Source organism: Colius striatus, chromosome 2, assembly GCF_028858725.1.
Source record: "Colius striatus isolate bColStr4 chromosome 2, bColStr4.1.hap1, whole genome shotgun sequence".
Lineage (NCBI taxonomy): Eukaryota > Metazoa > Chordata > Aves > Coliiformes > Coliidae > Colius > Colius striatus.
Window position 1 is genome coordinate 80,198,674 of NC_084760.1, and position 17,420 is coordinate 80,216,093.

Below are 17,420 nucleotides of genomic sequence, written 5' to 3' on the forward strand. Positions count from 1 at the left end.
TGGTTTTAAATTACATCATTAATCAAGGTCTGTGACACACACCACTTTCATGCGCATGCCTCCTTTCTGGAATAACCTTATCCAAACAGCCCTAGAAAAATTACTCTGCCAGTGAATTTAGTAAGGGATTGTACATAATTGAGACAATGTGACTTTTGTATATTTCCCTTTTTTTTTTTTCCACATGGCCATCAGAACAGACTAAAATACATGAAGATTGTAGTGCCTTGTATGTCTTGTCTTAAACAAGGTGTCCCACCTGAAAATATGTTTAAGGAAATCTTTGTTCAACTGCTTCTTTGGGATGTTTTCTTTGGTCAATAGAGCTCCATATATTCAGAAAGGTACCCAATGTAAATTTTCCCTCAGCCCTGGAACTGAAGAGCAAAGCATCTGCTTTTTTTTTGTCTCCCCTGAAAATTTCAGGTGTAGGATGGATTTGTAAAATTGAACTTTGGAAGTGCATGCACTCTTAGGAAGTTTGCAGGTGACACCAAGCTGGGTGGAAGTGTCGATCTGCTTAAGGGTAAAGAAGCTTTACAGACAGCTCTAGATAGGCTGGATGACTGGGCCAAGGCTAATTCCATGAGTTTCAATAAGGCCAAGTCCTGCACTTGGGCCACAACAACCCCCAGCAGCTCTACAGCCTTGGGGAGGAGTGGTTGGAAAGCTGCCAGGCAGAGAGGAACCTGGGAGTGTTGGTTGACAGCAGCTGAACATGAGCCAGCAGTGTGCCCAGGTGGCCAAGGAGGCCAATGGCATCCTGGCCTGTATCAGGAACAGTGTTGTCAGCAGGAGCTGGGAGTTGATCATTCCTCTGTACTCAACTTTGGTGAAGCTGCACCTCAAATACTGTGTCCAGTTTTGGGCCTCTCTCTACAAGAAGGACATTGAGGTGCTGGAGAGGGATACAGAGGTGGACTACCAAGCTAGGAAAGGATTTGGAACACGTCTCATATGAGGAATAGCTGAGGGATCTGGAGCTGTTTAGCCTGGAGAAAAGAAGGCTCAGGGGAGACCTTTTCACTGTCTACAACTACTTGAAAGGAAGTTGTAGCGAGATGGATGTTGGTCTGTTGACCCTAGTAACAAGCAATAGAACAAGAGGAAACGGGCTGAAGTTGCGCCAGGGGAGGTTCAGGCTGTATATGAGGAGGAATTTCTTTCCTGAAAGGGTTGTCAGGCATTGGAACGGGCTGCCCAGGGAGGTGGTGGAGTCACTGTCCCTGGAGGTCTTTAAGAGATGGTTGGACGTTGCACTTAGGGAAATGATCTAGTGGTTGATAGGTCTCAGACAAAGGCTGGACTCGGTGATCTTAAAGATCTCTTCCAGTTGAAGCAGTTCTATGATTCTATGAGGAGGAAAAGGAGAATTTCAATTAGTCTCTCCATAGTGGAGCCAAAGAATAACTCTGCTTTTTAGGCCCAACATTAAATAAATACCCAGAAATCATTGGCATGACATTGGTTGGTAACGTGTTGAGTTTGTGCTTATTTTGCTTCCAATTACATCCTTAGCACTAACTCTTTTAGCCATGAATGCACTTATTTCAGTCTTCTTTGGCATGTTAGCAGCTAAATGCATTACAGAAACTGAACTAAATTTTAATCTTTGTAGAATCAGTTTAAATAACAAACTACTTGGAGTGACTTACTGTATTCCCAGCACACAATGTTGATGCCGCTCTCTGGCCTGGAGACAGTGAGGCTTTTGCTCCTATGATTTGTTGGGATAGATAAGGTGATGCATCCAAAGAATGCACAATCATATTTGTGTGAAACTTGGCTGATTATCTTAGCAGGGTTCAACTAAACGTTGTTTTCATTTTTGATGTGTTCTTGTGTGCCTTCACTCTGACACGCACTTTGAAATAAATTTTTAATAAAATCCAAACCTCAGACTGAAACTTTGTTGAAAGCATCAGGCTTTACCATGATTCTGGTCAAACTACTGGCCCAAATAAGCTGACAATTGGCAAATCTCTTAATATAGTAATCATAACGTTCAGGTAGACCCTGAAAATTCTTATGTGGTGTGGGTTGTAACCACTAGAAGACCATATATATCTCAACTCCATATTATCCAGGAGATATACAAGTATGGCTCAAGTTTTTCTTGCTGATGCAGGGACATGAACAGAGACCAGTGAAATACAGTCTTACGGTATGGTACTTTCCAGTTACTGATGCATATTAGTAATCATATAATCTGACTTAAGGACAGAGAAGATAAGAGAAGAGAAAGTACCTAAAAGGGAGGAAGAGAGGGTTGTGTAAAAGCACAGTGGAACAGACTTTTGGCATTTTTAATTTGCTACAAAAATAGCAATTGTTAACAACCTTTTGATTTGTTTGAGGTGTCTTTCAACATTATGCTGTTTAAAGCGTGGTCATGGACATTTTTTTGTTAGTGTACATTACGGTAGGCTGAAAATTCAAACGTAATTGACATAGTTTTGCGTTCAGACATTCTTTAAAAAGTGCACCTACCTGATCAGCCTCTTTGGGGAGGTCCATACCCTCCAGAGACATGGAGAGGAGATTTAGGGGAAAAAAGTAAAACTTGTGAGTTGAGGTAAGAACAGTTAAATAACTACAATGACATTAAATCTAATAATAACAAAATCATATATTAGTAATTGATACAATTCTGTTAGATTCTTTTTCATTACAACTAATATACTGGTCACGGTGTCCTATGGTATAGAATATCCCCTCCCAGCTTCTTGTGTACCCCTATCCAGTCACTGGCAGTGCAGGATGACAAGCAGAAAAGGCCTTGATGCTGAATAAGTACTGTTCAACAACAACTAAAAAATCCCTGTGTTATCAACAGTATCCTCAGCACAAATCTAAAACACAACCCTATAGCAGTTACTAGGAAGAAAACTCTTTCCCAGTCAAAACCAGGACACATATTTAATTCCATTCTTTTCTACTGATTTGTGTAAGAGACTATCTGCATGGTCCAATTTTACCCATCTGGATTTTTTAACCCTAGTTTTCAACAAAGTCTTAAACTTTCCAAGGACTTTTTCCTATATTATTTTCAGCATTAATTATTATTATTACATTATTATTACCTGTAATAATAATAATAATAATACATATTACATGTAATAACATTATTATTACCTAGTCTGTTTTCTCTCTTTTTTGTTTTCATTTGATTTGTTTTTCTTAAATACTTGGGAATTATTCTGTGAAATTTAGGCCAAAAATTAGCCAGCTTTTACAGATGCAGGATTGAATAATATGGTATCTTTTGAATAAATTGCCTTTGGTCTGCTTTCTTCATTTTTCTTATCTGAGTTTTGTTGTTTGGGTTGTTCTTATTTTCTTCCTAGGTTTGTGACCAGGTTTATTGAGCTAGATGGCCTGAGCTGTTTGCTGAACTTCCTGAAGAGCATGGACTATGAGACCTCAGAAAGCCGCATACACACATCCGTTATAGGGTGTATCAAGGCACTGATGAACAACTCACAAGGACGGGCTCATGTCCTTGCACATCCAGAGAGTATCAACATCATCTCCCAGAGCTTACGAACTGAGAATATTAAGACCAAGATTGCTGTGCTGGAAATCCTAGGGGCAGTCTGCTTGGTGCCAGATGGTCACAAGAAAGTCTTGCAAGCCATGCTTCACTACCAAGTCTATGCTGCAGAAAGGACAAGATTCCAGGTACAAGGAGGGTGCTTAGTCAGAAATACTCAATACGAAGAATCTCTGCAGGGAGTGATTTTTACTGTGCATATATTGTAAACTTGCTAGGTAGTAAAGTGACAGTATTTTTTGTTTTGTTTTGTTTTAGGAAGGGCAGTACTTCAAATAGATTATCAGCATAAGTTCAGTATTTTCAAGACCTGATTGCTTGTCAATAATGCTAGCTTAAAATCCCCTATATTTTCCTTAAAAATGTGGGTTTGCTATGTTAAATGAAAGCTGCTAATCTGTTCATAATCTGATGGTATTTCTTGAGTGGTAATGATTTATTGTACTCAAGAAGCTGAAGCCACAGAATTCCAGGAGCCCCTTTCCTGATTTTAAAGCCCTTAATGTAGCAAGAGTTGTGGATTAAAGAATGGAAACAATGGATTAAATCATGTACAGTGGAGGCACTTCATTTCCCACTTAGCAATCAACTTGTGAATCGTCACCACTTAGCAATTTTTGGCTCAGATATCTTGCATTCAGAATGCAGAAGGGAAACTCAGAGACCTTGAGAGGCCAGTAAATCATTGACAGGGTTTTATTGTGGATATTACTGGCTGCTGTTATAATATTCATCTTCCTAGTGAACTGAGCACCTTTACAAAAAGATATAGCAGAATTTGTTGCTGTGTGTGAAGCTGTACCTCCTAAACTTTGGGATAACCTCACTCATTTACTGTTCTTTCTTATGTAAAATTACAAGGGTGGCGTTGGGCCAGTAGGCTCTGGATCCTGGTTTCTGTCAGACTTTATCTCAATCTTCCTCCTCAGCAAATGTGTCTGTGGAGTTTGGTCTACACTGAACTTACAACTCATGAAGGACGTTAGGACAAGTGAATGGGAAAACCATCTGTGCTTATGAAAAGCTGCTGCCAATGTTTGTCATTAGAAATGAATGCTCTATGGGATTCAGTTACTGTGGCTCATACCTGAGACTGGGATGCAGGAGATCTTGATTTGGTATTAACCTGTATGTGGCACTGGCAGATCCACTCCTCTATGTGCACTGTCCCGTTTACAGTTTGTTTAATGAAACTTGGTGCACATCTTCAGCATGCAGATATGGCATGTATGATATGTGACTTCAGAACAGGGAAGTGTTTTGGTCTCAGTTGAAGGCTCTTGAGGCAATTTCAATAGACAAAACGGTAATCACAGCAAAAGCTGGAAGATAAGAGATTACAGCTACCATCATAAGAATACATCACCATTCTGTCAGACAGGAGTAGGATAGGAATAACAGATGCAGAAGCAGAAAAGAAAGTCATGTACAGAAAATAATAGAATCATAGAATGGCAGGGGTTGGAAGGGATCTCTAGAGATCATCCAGTTCAAGCACTCTGCTCAAGCAAGTTCACCTCGAACAGGTCACACAGGAACACATCTAGATGGGTTCTGAAAAACTCCAGAGAAGGAAATTCCACATCCTTCCTGGGCAGCCAGTCGCAGGGCTCCCTCACCCTCACAGCAAAGAAGTGTTTAGGTGGAACTTTTTGTGTTCCAGAGTTTTTATGTGAAGTTTAATGTGGACTGCCTGTAAAAGAGAGAAGGAAAAACTTCTCAATTAAACTAAATTGCACCAGGTCGTACCAACTGAAGATCAATAATCAAACTTTGCTGAAATATTTTGGAAAAGATATCTTTGCTTATTGATGTGTTCTTTTAGGTTTTTAAATTGAAGTTCCTAGAAAATACAGATAGAACTTTTATGAATAGGACGACTATCTCCTTAATTTCACTGAATTCCATATTTTATTCTTTGTGGAAACTCTAATGTAAAATATTGCTTCTTTATAAATTATCAACATTTAAACTACTGACTGCAATTATCAATTGAGAATCATCACTTTAAAGCTATAGGAAATTCTCCAGAAGTTACTTTTCTTAGTTGAGACTTCAATGTTCACCGGAATGCCTTTTAGTACTACAACTTCACCCTCTGTCTCCACTGTTCAGTATGTTCACAGGTCTATCAGGATCATCTTTGGTTTGGCATCTGCAACAAGATTCTATACTTTATGTTTGTGTATGAATTTATATTGTAGTTGTTCCTATGTTTTCACATTTGCAACAGCTTCTTGCCTGAGCTGATCCCTTTGCCTGCTCTAATCTTTGACCTTTCTTTCATGCTGATTCACTTTGTGACTATGAAAATGTTCTTTTATCTTGAATTTCTTAGGTGTTTTTCCTATGAAGATGAAGGTTTCTAAAATTCGGTGAAAACTGAGAAAAAAAGAGTCTCTGATTTTAGTGGCTTTCCTATCTGCATTATCCAGTTATGACTGATTTCCTTTGTGAAAGGGACACAATCTTATGCTTCCCTAAGCTGTTCACTTTCTGATTACTGTTATGCTTACTCCTTCCCCTCATTTCTCCTGAGGAGTAAATGTGTTGTGTTATGACATTCGCAGAATCATTGAATCATTTCATTTGGAAAAGACCTTTAAGATCATCAAGCCCAACCACTCATCTCACTACCAAGCCCACAACTAAACCAGGTCCCTTAGCACCACATCTACATGTCTTTTAAGTATCTCCAGGAATGATGACTGCCCACCTCTCTGGGCAGCCTGTTCCAATGCTTAATAATCCTCTCAGTGAAAAAATTCTTCCTAATGTCCATTGAGCCCATTTTCTCGTGTCCTATCCTTCTCTAAGAGATTGACCCCCACTTTGCTACAACCTCCTTTCAGGTAGTTTTAGAGAGTGATCATGTCTCCCCTCCATCAATACAGACTATAATCTTTAAGGGAAAATCTGAACAATTTGGAATTATAGTAGAGGAGCTAACAAGAAAGAAATTACAATCTTGTCACTTGATTTGCTTCTTCCCCTCAGGGCTCATCCAAAACATTTTGAGGTTTGCTGCAGATTGAATGAAACACTATTGGATGTCACTGATGAAGAATAATGGGATTAAGTGAGGAAAGTTTTTCTTAAATAGTAGGAAAACCCTTTACAACCATAAGATCAATTGGGCCACAGAGCTGGCTGCCAAGAGGTGTGGTGAATTCTTTTTCACAGGAAATGTTCAAGTGAAGACTTGAACCTCAGCCATTTGCAATGGGTTGGAGATGTTGGAGTTCGGCCACAGTGTGTGGGTGTGGACTCTGATCTTTTGGAATTGCATGAATTTACAATGTTTCCTTCTAGAACCGAACAGTCACCTGAAGATGTACTGTTCTTCAATTAGTTTAGTGCAACCCAGAGTCTTTTCTTTTTATTTTTCTGGCTCTGAATTTGTCTTGCCCCTCTCTGCATTCTACTCCTAGTCCAGCCTTCTGAAATGGGGATAGAAAACTTTTGTTAGGATCCTTCAAGTCTGGATGCTGTATCTGATATGTTGTTGCGTAGATTCTAGCATGCTCCTAAAAGTCTGTGGGGATGTGTGGTAGGAATCAGGCCTCTGAAGCAAACCGGCAAACTGTCCTTGGTTTTGATGTTTCAGTAGTGATGGCTACTTAAATTATTCCAAGATGACTCATATGCTTTAGATTTCAGCATCAGCTCTGACAGTAAGAGAACTCTCATTCATGTCACGTCTGCCTGTTTGTCGAATTGAAGAGCTGTTTTTGTTGGTGAATTTAAAGACTTCATAGTCCACTACTATCATTGTTAGACATAGGATTCTGGCGTGGACTGACCATCAATCTGACTCTGTGGGAGATTTCATATGTCTTTATGTAAGACTCATTCCTGTTTCTAATAAAATGGGGGAAGGGCTTGTATTTGATCATAATATAACTATATGATGGAAGTTCAAATGCTAGGAGAAGGGACACCTGCAAATGCCAGCTGGGCAATTAAGAAGATGCGAGAAAAAGGAGTTTATGAAGTCAAGCTTTCTTGATAGTGAATCTTAAATGTTCAGATATAAAGACTGCTGTCAGTAGCAGTGTAAGTTAGATGGAAAGAATTTTGCACGAAAACAAGCAAAGGGTTTGCATGATGCAAGGAGGGTTATTCATTCCCTTGGAGGATCCATAGGATGATACTTCCCCTGTTTCTTGAGACATATCTCCATGGTGATGTCAGTTTTCTACATGAAACACGACAAACCTATGAAACTGATGACTAACACAGGAAAGATTTTGCTATGAATGAACACTTCTAGCAGCCAGGGACAGAAGACTGACTAAATCCTTACTCAGCATCATGGCTTCAAAATATTTAGATCATCTGCTGAGCCAAACAATAAAAAGTTATTTTTGTCTTAAGTCTCTCTTTATGGCCAGAACTTCTTAGGAAGAGTAAAAAGAATTCTGTCTTTTCTAGTGCATCAGCAAAACAAATATATGACTTTATTATTAACACTGGAGTGAGATGTGTACAATTGAACTGGCAGATCTCAAGTGGAATTTATTACTTTTCCAGTATGGAAAATCGTCCTTGGAATTGTGAACTAGTCAGAGAGTGTCTTGAATAGAAGATTCATGGTCATCAGCATAAAGCTAAAAGTAGAGTTGCTTTCATGGCTAATCAGTTTCTACATATAACCTCATCGGTAAATACTCAACTGGACTTAATCCTAAATAGAACATATAAGGCCCAGCCTACAACCATTATTTGTCTAGACTTTTTTCTCCTTTCTCTCCTGATGTTCACAAGATTATGGTGAAATATTTTTATATCTGTAGAGATTAAACCAAAAGCATTTCTGTGTTAAATATCCTCTGAATGCTAAATAGCCGTGCTGTTTGGTTAACAGATGGACACAGAATCTCCAGGGAGACCTTTTAATATATGAAAGGAGCTTGTAAGAAAGATGGAGACAGATTTTTTTACCAAGGCCTGTAGTGACAGGATATCCTGGTTTCAGGCAGGATAGAGTTAAGTTACTTCCTCATAGCTGGTACAGGGCTGTGTTTTAGATGTGTGCTGAGAATGGTGTTGATAACCCAGGAATATTTTTGTTGTTGCTGAGCAGCATTTTCAGTGACAAGAGGCCTTTTCTGATTCTCACCCTGCCAGTGCTTTGGTTATTATACTATCTTTATCTCAACCCATGAGTTTTCTCACTTTTCTGATTCTCTGCCACATCACTCTGGGAGGGAAGTGAGTGAGCAGCTCTGTGGGGCTTATTTGCCAGCTGGGTTTCAACTATGACAGAGGACAAGGGCTAATGGGTTTAAAATAAAAGAGGCTAGATTTAGCTTTGATAAAAGGAAGATATTTTTGTTTACAGTGAGAGAGATGAGACACTGGAACAGCTGCCCAGAAAAGCTATAGATGCTGCATAGCTGGAAATGTTCAAAGTCAGACTGGATGTGGCTTTTATCAACCTGGTTTAATTGAAAGATGTCCCATGCAGGGAGTTGGAGTAGATGATCTATAAAGGTCATTTCCAACTCAAATCATTCTATGATTCTGTAATAAGGAAAATAGAGCCTAACTGCACCTCAAGTGTGGGACTGTGTAATTCATCTTTAAGCTTTGGAGCTGTGTGCACAGGGAATGTTCCTGTTATTTGCAAATCCCTAAAAGTATCTTAGCAAAAGGTGGATAATTGTCTGTTTCATGTGAAATGATTATAAGTAAAGGAACAAGCAGAAATCTTCCAAGGTTTAAGTATAGGTTTTATTTCTCAAAAGACAGAACAAAAGTGCAATCTATTCTACTGAGAACCAAGAAAATAATGACATTTACTTGAGTGATGTGACTACAAAAGATGTATGAATCTGATGCTATTTTTCTGCATCTATAAACTCCCTGTCATATTCTGCATTTAGAGTTAACTGACTAGGAAGGACATAGTTCTGCTGCATTCTTAGATCATGTTGGCAAGAACAAAAAGGGAATCTGGTTTTTTATATTTTTCAAATAATAGATTGTTTAAATTGTTATTTTTTTTCCAAAAGGAGCAGGTGGGCATTTTATTGCTATTGCTCTTATTGCTCTTCATGTATTTATTGTGGTGTGCTCAAAATTGCTAACAACCTTGTCTAAAAATAAATACTTATTTAAGCAAATAATATAGCAAATCAAAGGAAGACTGTGTAGGTATCCAATTAACAGTGTGCAAAAAGATGAACAGAATTAGATTATATCCTCTAACTCAGCCTGATATTCTGTTTCAGACATTGTTGAATGAGCTAGACCGAAGCATGGGGCGATACCGAGATGAAGTAAATCTTAAAACAGCCATCATGTCCTTTATCAATGCTGTTCTGAATGCTGGTGCTGGTGAGGTGTGTCACTGCCCTGGAAATTCTTTCTAAAATGTTATGCTTGAATTAATTTACCTTTGGAAATGGTTAGTAGATTAAGTCAAAAAATCTTGTGTTAATTGAGCGGATATAGCTTGGGGAAAATAATTCTTAATTTTTAATATCATTCTTACAACATCTTCCATGTTATTTCATTCTCAGCCTCTTCTAATGTAACAGTGCTCTATTTGCACTGAGATTACTGCAAGAAAGCAGTTTCTTGTTTTTCTTTCTTTAACAAGACTTTCTTTCAGTCTGGAGGATGGTTTAAGCTGGTTTTTTGGGGGTTTTTTTCCTGTTAAAACTGTTACTTCTACTACATTGACTTTTCTCTTTTATGTTAAACCACAACAGACAACAAGCTCATAAGAGCTCTTTCAGGCAAAGTATTTGTCTCTATCTGCATCAGTCCTGTAACATCTTACTGAGCAAGTGTCGAGTTTGCCAGAATATACAGTGATTTTTTTTGTGACAATGAGCATAAAAACAAGGAGGAAGGCTGCAGTACTCTTCATCTATAGGCAAGAGGCAGACTTTTAATGGACTAGAAGGACAAACACTAATAACTCCTGTTCTTTATAGAACAACATGGAGTGTCTTGTCCTTCTAATTGGATATGCAGAACTTAATTTTTTTTTTTCTTTCTTTACTGGAGTTCTCTGAATTTTCGTGTCTGCACAGAGGATATTAAAAAGGGAAGAACTGAGGTTTTAAAGTAAGTTTTTGTGGATTTTCTAGTGTGATTGAAAGTTTTGGAACACACTAACTTGATCTTCCCTTGCTTTCTAAGGACAATTTGGAGTTCCGATTACACCTACGATATGAGTTTCTAATGCTGGGAATTCAACCTGTTATCGACAAGCTAAGAGGACATGAGAATGCCACACTGGACAGGTAAGACATGTTTTCTGAGAACAGTTATTGATCAACAGAAGGAGTTCTTAGAGACTTTTATCCATTTAAGCACAAAGCTGTCTCTGTCTCTTCTTAAAACCGACTCCCTTTAAAGACAAAAAGGAAATTTGTCCCGAAAATTAACATCATCAGTTGAAGTACAACACATACATATTAAATATGCAATGGCTGTGACAAGGAGTTTCTAAATTGCTTTTCTTCTAAGCTGAGGATGAGAACTAAAATTAAAAAAAAATAATAAGAGAAAAAAATTCTTTTCTCTTGTACCAAACCAAAAGCCTTTAAGTGAGAGAAGCCAGTAGTTTGTTGAAACTTGAGCATTTGTGTTTAAAGCATGGGCTTTGAGTTTCCAAGGCTTTTCCTTTAAACTCAATGTTATTGTGTTCTAGCTTCTATCACCATTTCCCAAAGAGTGACAGTGTCTCAACTGTGAGAGAAGAGACATGTGTAGTGGGCAAAGGGGTAGAGATGCCAAGGGGGCAAGAGAGAAAAATGAGGATCATCTTCAAACAGCCCCACTGCCACACTGAACAGTAACACTGAATCAAAGTACTGTAGTTAAAAAGTTTTACAGATAATAAAGGTCTTCTCCAGTAGCAGTTCCACATTTTGCCGCAGTCATCAAAGCTGCTGATGACTTTAAATTCAGCCCTTCTTAAAGTGACATCCTGAAATAAACTTGGAGTAAACAGATGAAACAATTTGACTGAGACACTTCAAGAAGCTAAAAAACTGATGAGCCAATGAGGAGCTTGGTAATATCCTTGGTAACATTTCTGCTACTCTAAGCCCCTCTCTACAAAGCAGGGCTGATCTGTAGGTATTTATCATCTAGGATTTCCTAGATTGTCAAAGCACATGGTGAAAAACCAGTGGATTAGGCCTATGACTGCAGCCATCAAGGTACCGTTTTCTCAGATATCACAGAATGGTAGGGATTGGAAGGGAAATATCCACTGCTAGGAGCTGCTGTGACAGAACTATCTCTAGGGGCAAATGTAATGTGCCTGAGATGCTGTGTAAGCACTAGCTCCCTCTCATAAAGACTAACCTCACATCTTTGAGCAGGCAGAGGCATATAACAGTGCATTAATGTCACAGAGTAAGATTGTATGTTGTTGTATGTGTCTATAGTTTGCTGCAGAGCTGGAACCAGTAATGTTAGTTTTGATCTATACCCAAGAGATATACCTATATCTGGTCCATAGGCTATGTGTGTTCCTTTGGTCAGTAACCAGAAGTGTTTAGGAGGGGATTAGGGGCTTTTTTGGATCTTACAAATTGCACTCATAAGAATTACAACAGAAGTTTTAGAAAATGAGAGATGCCTTGATTATGTAGACTATATGCCAAGTCTATATAGGTGGATATGCCACAGCCTTTCTCCACATAGTCTGCTGTGCTCCGGTCTCAGATGAGGGAAGTCCGGATGCCATGGTCAAATGTAAAGACAGTTCTGAGCTCTGCTGTTTAACCAATCCACTGACTACACCTCTGCTCCAGAGAAAAAACTTGTTAATGATCTTTCATCTGCTTAACAAGTATGGCACGGAGTGTTTTAGAAATGGACTATCACTGCAGACATTGCATTCACAGCAAATATAATATCCCTTTCCTATCTTATGTTTCTTTTTAGCAGCCTTACCTCAACATAGTCTCTTAGCACAAGGATTGAAGAGCATGTATACCTCAGCCAGCTGTTCCTTTTGTCCTGTCACTGACCCTCATGAGTTGCCTTGCATACCTATCCCAACACTTCATGTATGAAAGGCTTGCCAATTTCCAGTGTTCTAGCTGCAAATGAGGTGTTGCTGCTTCTGTAGTGACATGCTTAGTTTAGCTCTGAATTATGCCACGAACATTGGCAGGTTTTGTTTGTTTTGTTTTTCTGTTTTCTCTTAGGCACTTAGATTTCTTCGAGATGGTCAGAAATGAAGATGACCTGGAACTTGCCAAGCGGTTTGATTTGGTAAGTTTTTCCTCTGGAGTACCTGAACTTGCCAAAACTGAAAATCCACTTTGGATGCTTGATTCAACTTCCATTTCTGTTCCCTGATTGACTTTGGTGCTGAGAGTGGCTGGTACTCTTGTTTTCACCGTTTCTCATTTAGCAAGTTGAGGGGGGGATGGTCTGTGATATGTGAACAATGAAAATAATGATCAGAGACAGGGCTTCTGCCAAGTATCTTTGACAAAGCTTTCTTTCTTTTGTTCAGCTGAAGGTTTAGGAGTGGAGGAGGTTCTTGATGCTGCTTTCATGTTGATGTGGTTTGGAACCATCCACAAAAAAAGCACCACAATCAGCCATAAGTACCTAGGGCTTTTTGGAACCTCCTAAGGACAGGGAGGGTTCATTCACCACTTATGGTCCCAGGCAAAACAGACGAGACTACTCAACTTGGGGAAGAAAACAGAAATTCATTTAATCCACCACCAACTAGAAACACAACAAACGTAAATACCCAACTGAAAGCAATACAGAGTAGGGCAAATGATGAAAAGTACAACCAGCCCCTTTAAGATCCTCTTCCCCTCATCTCTCTCCTCTTCCTGGGCTCAGAGCCCTGATACCAGTGTCTTTACCTCCTTCCCGCCTTGAGTGGCTCAGGGGGGCAGGGAAATGGGGGTTTCAGTCACTTCTGTTCTGATGGCACCTGCTGCTTGTCTCTCCTCAAGGCAGACAGGCTCCTCGCCAACCCTTCCTGCTCCAGCTTGGGCTCCCTCACAGGCCAGGCAGCCCTGCATGGGCTGTTGTGCTGTGTGTTCATCCCAAGGGCTGTAGCTCCTCTCCTTTTCTTCTGGATTGGGGTCCAAAACACTTACCCCCGCTGGCAGGAGGTCTCAAAAACTCACCCCCTCTGGTACGGAGTCCTCTTGGAGCTGCTGGCAGTCATTAGTCTTTCCATAGCCCTTCATGGGTCACAGGGGGACAGCCTGCACTCTCACCGTGGGCTGCAGGGTCTCCAGTCCAGCATTCTTCCTCTTCCCTTACTCCTCCGACTTCAGGGTTCACGTGGTTGCCTCCATCTTGCCCTACTCTTCCGCCTCCTCCTACACACTATGAACTTCTGTTCTTAAATAGTGATGGCAGAAGCACCAGATTGGCCCAGCCAGGCCGGAAGTGGGTCAAAACCTCAGACCTGGGAGAAGTTTTGGGAAGTGTTTACAGGGACAGCACTGCAGGCCCCTCCCTGTTACCAAGAAAAAGCAGCTTCACACAAAGCCTTCACACATGTTCTCAGTCTTGATGATCCACATGCATTTCAGTTTTAGACTCCCCCTTTACTGTACTGTGGGTGAAACTTAGGCTCTTCTTTGATACTTTTCCCAAGGTTACAAGAAACTCTTATGACGACTGTCACCTAAGAGCCTGTGAGAGAGAGAAGTCAGTATTTTAGATTGAGTGATATTTAAAGATGAGCATAAAAGCAGTTTCCAGAGCCTCTAGCTACAATAAGAGGCTATATGGTTCAGAATAGTTACAGTTTCCTCTTTCTTCATGACCAGCTCCTGCCACACACTAATACAGAACAACTAGCCCTTTCTTGCTTAGCATTTACGGTTTGTGCCACCACTTTCTAGGATGCAAATGTTTTACTTGCTCCAGAACAGCTCTTAATGGCTTTGTGAGTCTCCCACCTTTCTAGTCCTTTACTCTGGGGATCTTTTCCATGCCAGAGTAGGGACAGCAGTTCTGGTCTCAAAGAACCATGTGCCCACTCCTCACTGAAACTTGTAGCTAGATGTTGCAGGAGATTCTACAGAGGTCCAGTTCCTGGAAATTTGCCTGTCTCTGTGCTAGTCAGATATTTCCCAATTAATCAAGCTTTCACTGTGTATGGTTTTTCTCTTACTTGCTCTTTCACTACTGTCTCTCATTTCAGATCCACATTGATACAAAAAGTGCCTCTCAGATGTTTGAGTTGATCAAGAAGAGACTGAAGCACACAGACGCCTATCCCTATTTGTTATCCATCCTCCAGCACTGCTTGCAGATGCCGTGTGAGTACATCACAGTTTTCCAGAACAAGAGGTATTGAAGAACTAGGTGAGACTTTGGTGTAGGTACAGGGTCACAGATACCAGGACACAACGGCCCTTCTCTTCCATTCAGGACTTGTTAGTAGCTAAGGGACTTGGTATCTTACACTGACTCCACCCAGCAGATTTTCGTCTCGATACTTAAAGCAGCAACTTGACCTCCCTGCACTTGCAAATAAAATTAAGTAACTGAGACATTCCAGTTAGTCACTGACAGAACTTTCAATGATTTTAAATTAGAAGTTTTGAAAAAGAAAGAGCCTTTGTGCTCTCCATCAGGGAATTCCCAGAAATAGATACCATTTCACATATTATTTGAAAATGCACTGAAGAATATCTCTAGTGAAACAATATAGTACTGAAAGCAATTATGTCACTGGGAAATTCCCCAGTAAGTCGTCAGGCTACTATCTCATGGTAATGCATCAGTGAAGAGCTGCTGAACTCAAAATGAAAAATAATATTGGCATTTGTTTTCAAAAGAAGAAAAAGGAATCTTCTTGTTAACTGTAATAAAAGAATTGAATACTTCCAGGGTATAGCAACTGAGCAAAATCAGAGCAAGATCACTAAAGAACTGTTTGCCTAAATCTGTTAGGTATCAGGTGCTGGTCTTTATTACTTTCAGCCATACTTGAGCAGTCAAACTGAGAAGGGAACAAGAGAGATATCCTGTGGTGTGCCTTTTCAGAGAGTAGTGTGGTATGTTTGCTGGCACATGCTAGACTCAAGTGCTGCCATGCACAAATTCAGTTAATTGTCCCAGTGGTATTACTCTTTAGGACAGTACTTGAGCTTTAGGTATTGACCTGGATTTTTGGTGGCAAAAAGGTAAATCCTACTAGGCTAGGACAGGATTGTGCTGGAGTAGTTTTAAAGAATCTAAAGGTCTAGGTATGATAACTCAGGGACCTGAGGTAAACTTTGTTACTCTGGCTCTTCTGTTTGATATCTGTGGAATCAATCTCTTTGGTTCAATTTCTGTTCTTTCTCCCCACACCTTTTGGTCATGTTTTTATGAATTTTTCATGCCAGTTGAGTTTCACTAACCTGCAGATAACAGTGCGTGCAGATAGAACATCTGATTGTTTTTACAGTGACTGCTCATGATGTTACCTCAGTACCAAAAACACTTCCCCAACATCAAGCCAAGAAACTATTGAGTAACAGCCACCAAAAAGGAATCATTTCTGTAGACATTTAAAGTACAAGTCAGAGCTAACCTATCAAAACGGCTGCACAGCCTAAATGTGCAAATCAGGCAGAGTTGTCTATACCTCTTATGTGTTGCTACAATATACCAAGTGTTTGTAAATAATCTGCTAGCAACAGTTCAGAGTTAGGCTTTGTGTTCTATAATTTTACTACATAGAGGATTATGATGGAAGGTGGAAAGGAAAAAATGCTAGTCTGTTAACAGGTCTGTGCCCCTAAGCATGGAAATGGAAGTTCTCATGAGCTGGTCTTTTTCCATATAGATAAGAGAAATGGTGGAAACTTCCAGCAGTGGCAGCTATTGGACAGAATACTCCAACAAATTGTTCTTCAGGATGAACGAGGAGATGATCCAGACACAGCTCCATTGGAAAACTTCAATGTCAAAAATATCATTAAAATGTAAGGTGCATCATTATTGCTTATTTCTGTTATGCAGGTATATAAGTATGCAGGTACTAAGGAAATAAAATACCTTATCTGAGGAGTTTCTTATTTTAACTTACAACTTCTCATTGTCTTATTAGTCCTCTAAATGGTTTCCTTCTAGTGACGTCGTAACTTGACAGTATTTTCTAGCAAAGTCCTTGCCTTTGGCTTCATATTCCTATTAAATATTAAGCTGGCTAGAGGAACAGAAAAAATACCCATAATTTTAGAACAAGGATTCCTCATGTGCCTTTTTATTCGGAATGTTGATGTAAGCTTTCATTGATATTCCGACAAAAAAAAGTAGTCATGTCTGTTTAGATCTCATTCCTCACTTATGAGCACATAGTTTAGAAAGATTTCAAATAGTGGAAAGCAGCCCCCACCTAGCACACAAAGCCTTATACCTCTTCATAAAATGTCTGTATGCTCTCACCCACAGACTTGGCTGAGGGCACTACCATTATTTTTTCCCATAGGATGCATCATTTGAGAAGTCTAGCTACATGAGCTGGCTCTCTTCTCAACTTCCCCGTTCTCAGTCCTTTTTTAGCCAAACTTTTGGACACTTCATTCCATCCATCTGCCTCTGCAGGTAATTCATGGCCCATTACCCTTCTGAATTATCCACTGAAAAGAGCATTTTATAGAATATGAGCCTCATATGAAACCAAATTCTCCTGTACTAAAAATCTTACAGTCCTTCCTGTTACAGGCATGAGCCAAACTCAAAACTGATTTCTCATTGTGGAAAAATGCATTGTTTTTGATCCCTTTCTGTCTATCTGAATATCAGACTTCCCCGTAGACCTCATGCTTGATCTTCCCTTTCTACTTTCATAGCTACTTCTCATTCTGCGTATCTAATCAATCCCCAGCATGCTCTGCATATTTTCTGTCAG

The 17,420-nt window shown here is 39.7% G+C and overlaps 1 protein-coding gene across 2 annotated transcripts in view; it reads left to right on the forward strand.

The window, feature by feature from the left end:
* Positions 1-17,420, forward strand: part of DAAM2 (dishevelled associated activator of morphogenesis 2) — a 178,200-nt gene that overhangs the window by 106,085 nt on the left and 54,695 nt on the right. For both annotated transcript variants that reach the window (XM_061991273.1, XM_061991274.1), the window contains 6 exons: positions 3,348-3,681; positions 9,790-9,900; positions 10,709-10,812; positions 12,736-12,802; positions 14,718-14,835; positions 16,353-16,491. In XM_061991273.1, the coding sequence (XP_061847257.1) occupies positions 3,348-3,681; positions 9,790-9,900; positions 10,709-10,812; positions 12,736-12,802; positions 14,718-14,835; positions 16,353-16,491 (873 nt within the window). The remainder of the gene's footprint in view (positions 1-3,347; positions 3,682-9,789; positions 9,901-10,708; positions 10,813-12,735; positions 12,803-14,717; positions 14,836-16,352; positions 16,492-17,420) is intronic.